Source organism: Phaethon lepturus, unplaced genomic scaffold, assembly GCF_000687285.1.
Source record: "Phaethon lepturus isolate BGI_N335 unplaced genomic scaffold, ASM68728v1 scaffold45188, whole genome shotgun sequence".
Classification (NCBI taxonomy): Eukaryota; Metazoa; Chordata; class Aves; order Phaethontiformes; family Phaethontidae; genus Phaethon; species Phaethon lepturus.
The window spans coordinates 1,600-4,045 of record NW_010559124.1 but is presented as its reverse complement, the minus strand read 5'-3'; the positions used below and the strand labels follow the sequence as shown (position 1 = coordinate 4,045).

At 57.0% G+C, this 2,446-nt stretch overlaps 1 protein-coding gene across 1 annotated transcript in view; it reads left to right on the top strand.

The window, feature by feature from the left end:
• Positions 1–4: 4 nt before the first annotated feature.
• The window catches only part of LOC104625606 (taste receptor type 1 member 1-like), a gene marked incomplete at both ends in the record, with an annotated part of 4,031 nt that continues 1,589 nt past the window's right edge, over positions 5–2,446 (top strand). The window contains 3 exon segments of the mRNA XM_010293274.1: positions 5–283; positions 617–1,378; positions 1,801–2,013. Coding sequence (XP_010291576.1) covers positions 5–283; positions 617–1,378; positions 1,801–2,013 — 1,254 coding nt within the window.

Below are 2,446 nucleotides of genomic sequence, written 5' to 3'. Positions count from 1 at the left end.
CTACTGCCTGTCCCAGGCCATGCGCTTCGCCGTGGAGGAGATAAACAACTCCAGCACCCTCCTCCCCAATGTCACCTTGGGCTACGACATCCACGACACCTGGTCAGAGCCCGCCAATCTCCATGCCACACTGCATGCCCTCGCCCGGAAAGGCGGGCGGGAGGTTGAGGTGCTCCCCACCTTCCACCACTATGAGCCCGAGGCGGTGGCCATCATTGGACCTGACAGCACCCAGCTGGCCCTTACCACAGCAGCTGTCCTTGGCGTCTTCCTCGTGCCACAGGTAAGTGTGGCTCCCCTGGCAGATGAAGAAAAGGAACCCTGAGGAGTAATGGTTTGAGGGAGGATGGGCTTGGAGCTGAGGAGCCAGGCTGAGCCAGAAACACAGCCCCTTTGCAGTGTTGTGTCTCTTCCCAGGCACGGTCAGCTCGCAGGCAGGAATCGTGGCTGGCTTCCTGTCTTTCAGAGGTTTCTCTCATGGCAGCGCATTTGGCTCTGGGTCCGCTGCCTGCCCAGCGCCAGGTCTCTTCACGGAGACGGGCTGCCTGTGCCGTAAGCCCTTAGGGTGCCACCACCTGGGGGAGTGCAACCTCCTTTCTCCTGGCTCCCTTTGCAGATTAGCTATGAAGCCTCCTTGGAGATGCTGAGCCTGAAGCGGTTCTACCCCTCGTTCCTGCGCACCATTCCCAGCGACAGGCAGCAAGTGAAGGCCATCTTCCTGCTGCTGCAGCAGTTTGAGTGGACTTGGGTCACGCTGCTGGGCAGCGACAACGCCTACGGCAGGGACAGCTTGGATGCCCTCTACAAGCTGCTGACCGCAAGCGATGTGTGCGTTGCCTACCGAGGCATCATCCCTGTCAACAAGGATGCCAGCAGCCCGGAGCTCCACAACCTGGTCAGAATCCTCACAGATGTCAGGGTCAACGTCACTGTTGTATTCTCTGACAGCCAAAGCGCACGCCCTTTCTTTGAGGTGGTGGTCCAGAGGAATGTCACAGGCATGGTGTGGGTGGGCTCTGAAGATTGGTCGTTAGCCCAAGCAATCTGGCAGGTGCCTGGCATCCAGAGTATTGGCTCGGTGATTGGGATGTCGGTTGAGAAGACAGAGTCCATGATGCTGGAACGCTTTGATTCTTGGAAGACAGCAGAGGAAAGTGCTGTGGCTGAATGTGCGGGCAGCATGGAGGCAGGAGGGAGAATTGGAGGGAGCACCCAGTGCTGCGCTGGCTGCTGCTCGCTCACCACTGCCCCTGACATGTATGATGCTCGAGCCTCCTTCAGCGTGTACTCAGCCGTGTATGCTGTGGCTCACGGCCTCCACGACCTGCTCGGCTGCGCCTCGGGGGCGTGCAGCAAAGGCACAGTCTATCCCTGGCAGGTAAGAACAACAGGAAGGATCCCCCTTGTGGGAAAGGATCCGTGAGGATCCCTCCTCACAGGGAAGGATTTTCCTCTCATGTCCAGGGGTTTTCTGGCCCTCTGAAAGGCTCACGTTCCAGCTGAAGAGCCTCATAGGCTTCAGCCGCCCATCACAGTCAAAGCAGCCTGGACCTAGACCCAGAGCTCCTCCCTAGATCACTGCTGTTCCTCCACTGTTAGCCTGTTCCTCCACTGTTAGCCCCTCACAGAAACCTGGAAAGGATGTTCTCTGGCTGGGCATACACTAGCTGTTGGGTGGTTGGAAAGAGGAGCCATAGTAGAGAAGGGGCCCTCCAGCACATCACCCTCCCGAGACAAGGCACTCCTCAGTGGGAGTCTCATCATTGGGAAGGGCTCTTCTCTTACTCTTCTGTTTTACAGCTTCTACAAAAAATCAAGCAAGTAAACTTCACCCTGTACAAGAGCCACATCTCTTTTGATGCCAATGGGGACATTTGTAAAGGCTATGACATCATCATGTGGAACTGGAGCGGCCCGAGCTGGGCTTTTGACTTGATAGGAACTTTCAGTGTGAACCCCGACAGGCTGAGCATTGACCAGGGCAAAATTGTGTGGCACACAAAAGATCCACAGGTACTGTTCTGCACCCAGAACTTATTTATTGCTTGCCGCCAAACCAGCTACACCCCCAACACCACCAGTTCTGGGGTATTTCCCCACAGCAGGGCAAAAATGAGGGCAGACGGAGGTGGGGGGCGGGGTGTGGTGTGATCCACATTCTGAGTAGCAGCTTTCATCCTTCCAAAAAACAAGCCAGCCACATGAACCGAAAAGGCTCCCACTTCTACCTTTAAACAGTCTTATTTTCCCACCACCTCTGTAAGACCCACAGTGTGGTGAGCTCTTGGCTCCTGCCCAGGGTCTGTCCTAAAAGCTGGCAGCAAGCTGCCCAAATGCTGCCAGGCCCAGGCCAGGCGCTCAGCGAGGTGTCCTGCTGTCTGCCCTGCTCGCCGGACTGACCCTCACTGCGCTCCCAACAGGCTCCCACCTCGGTGTGCTCCAAGGC